We start from the raw sequence: 2,127 nt of genomic DNA, 5'->3' as shown, positions 1-2,127 counted from the left end.
CTTAAACTGTGGGTGGCTCTTAATGTTTACAACTAGCTGTCACCCGCGACTTCTACGCGAGGAACAATTAAAAAAAACGCCCAATTATCCCATGTGATGTACCTGACTATGTTCTACATGTATGCCAAATTTCAGTGAGATCCATTGTGCCGTTCTGGAGATAAGTAGTGACAAATATCCATTCACCCATCCTCTTAAACATTGTTCTAGTAAGATATGCAAATGCATATCTTACTAGACTAGTATACTCGTGAACTGTGTTACATATTTATGTACTCGTATGTATGTTCTGAGTTAGGTTGTAACGTATGGTATACCTTTACTTGAAAATAGCTATTGTCGTTGGCTTACTCACTTCAGGAGTAGGATTCATTCTCGTTCCGTTCCGATCAGTGGGGTAGCATATTTATGGATATATGTATAAACTCATACATATAAATATGCTCCTACTGCACATCGTACACAGGTAGTGTATTTGTAGAATCGCAGTATGAAGTAAATATAACCATAACTAAAGGAAATTATTAAAAATAAGGTTTCTAAGGTTTAGACAAAAATCTTTTGGTTACTTGAACTTCAGCATCCATGAGATTTCCAGGGTCGTATCTGCGCAGCGCGGCGAGGGCGTCGTGCGGGAGCGGCGCGCGCAGGCGCAGCTCGTCCCGCGACCGCACCAGCCCCACATCGTTGTGCAGCACCGTCACGTCCATGCCGTACCCCTCGTCCTCCTGCACCACGCGGTACCTGCACACGTCGGTGTGTCCACATGTGCGATATTCTCTCTTTTACATACTATTGTCGTCATTTCTAGCATCGTAATAACGTTCGATACGAGAACAATACAGAAAATAAAAAGCATGTGTTTAAATATGGGCGCAAACTAGAATGTAAAAGAGACACAACTGACTCCGGGTGGCGGTAAAGGTAGTGGACGGCAGAGACATCGCCCTCCTCCGTCGCTGGGCGGCGCGTGTTGTACTTTACGTAGGCGACGAGCGGCGAGATGCAGTGCGCCGCGGTGAGCGCCCAATGCGACGCCAGAGCGGCCGCCGAGCACCGCGTCGCGAAGTAGCGGTCCAGCAGTGCGCACGCCGTCGGGAACTCACTGAGCTGCGCCGCGGCACCGCCGAACACACGCCGCGCGCCGCCTGCGCCGCCCGCCCCGCCGCCTGTGCCACGCACCACTTCACGAAAAAACCCGTATGTTGTTTTGTTGCCTGAAACGCGCCTCGCGTTCGCCGCGCTCGCGTCGCCCGACACGCATAGCACAACCAGCAGCATTGACAAATTTATCATTCTTTTAAATTATTTTAATACATTACTCTGACAGCTTACGTCATAATTTGTCATAATTAGCATCTGCCAATATTGTTACATAGATGAAAACTTATCAAGAAATGAAATCTTGTTTAAAGTGAAAGAAATAATCATCATCATACACTTGTAGTTAAAAAATAGACAGATCAGGCGACATGGCGTAATGCACGACATTGCATGAAAGAGTTGTACAACAGTGGGCTTTTATTTTTCTCAAGTAAAATAAAAAAAAATACATGTGGGAAAGGGATAAACAACAAGGTGCCATCATTATGGAAACATTATAATTTGTCTAAATAAGTTATTAGATTAGTTTGACAGTTCACTTAAAATTTAGTAGGTTGTGTAAAATCAGTCATGAATCTTTTTTTTTATTGTTGGCGTCGTTTTTGCCACGCACTAACAGATGGCGCTGTGGCGAGACCGTGTTGTATTAACACACGATGTTGAGAAGAATGTCTCGCCACACATATACTTTCCGGGTCCCCGAGACTCTTTGGTGTTTTGGTAGTAGTTCTCTCCGTTTTCATTGTTGTTGGTGTTTTGTACTTTTCGTTCGTTCGTTTACTTGTTCAATTTTTGAACAAAGTTTTGTAGGATACAAACAAATGGTCCTTCGGCAGCCAAATTGTATCGGTCTGAGTGTATTGCGCTGGACTTAAATATTCTGAGCAGGTTAATTTAGAATTTGTTATTGTTATTATATTTGTCTACCCTCTTAGTTTTGTTTTAATGTATCTTATTTTAAAATGGCCAGCAGTGCCCAAGAGGCGCGCCCAGGGTGGGTGCCTGAGCGCGACCTTCCCACTA

The 2,127-nt window shown here is 44.3% G+C and overlaps 1 protein-coding gene across 1 annotated transcript; it reads right to left on the bottom strand.

Annotated features, from left to right (window-relative positions):
• Positions 1-539: 539 nt before the first annotated feature.
• On the bottom strand, positions 540-1,398 carry LOC106107934 (transmembrane protease serine 9-like). The gene is made up of 2 exons (XM_013288967.1): positions 908-1,398; positions 540-744 (listed from the first exon to the last, which is right to left on the bottom strand). The coding sequence occupies exons 1-2, from the start codon at positions 1,294-1,296 to the stop codon at positions 540-542; spliced, it is 594 nt and encodes a 197-aa protein (XP_013144421.1). The 5' UTR covers positions 1,297-1,398.
• Between the last annotated feature and the right edge of the window lie 729 nt (positions 1,399-2,127).

The sequence above is a fragment of the Papilio polytes genome, unplaced genomic scaffold (assembly GCF_000836215.1).
Source record: "Papilio polytes unplaced genomic scaffold, Ppol_1.0 DF821845.1, whole genome shotgun sequence".
Classification (NCBI taxonomy): domain Eukaryota; kingdom Metazoa; phylum Arthropoda; class Insecta; order Lepidoptera; family Papilionidae; genus Papilio; species Papilio polytes.
Note: the sequence above shows the minus strand (reverse complement) of the source record. Positions and strands in the feature narration are given on the sequence as shown.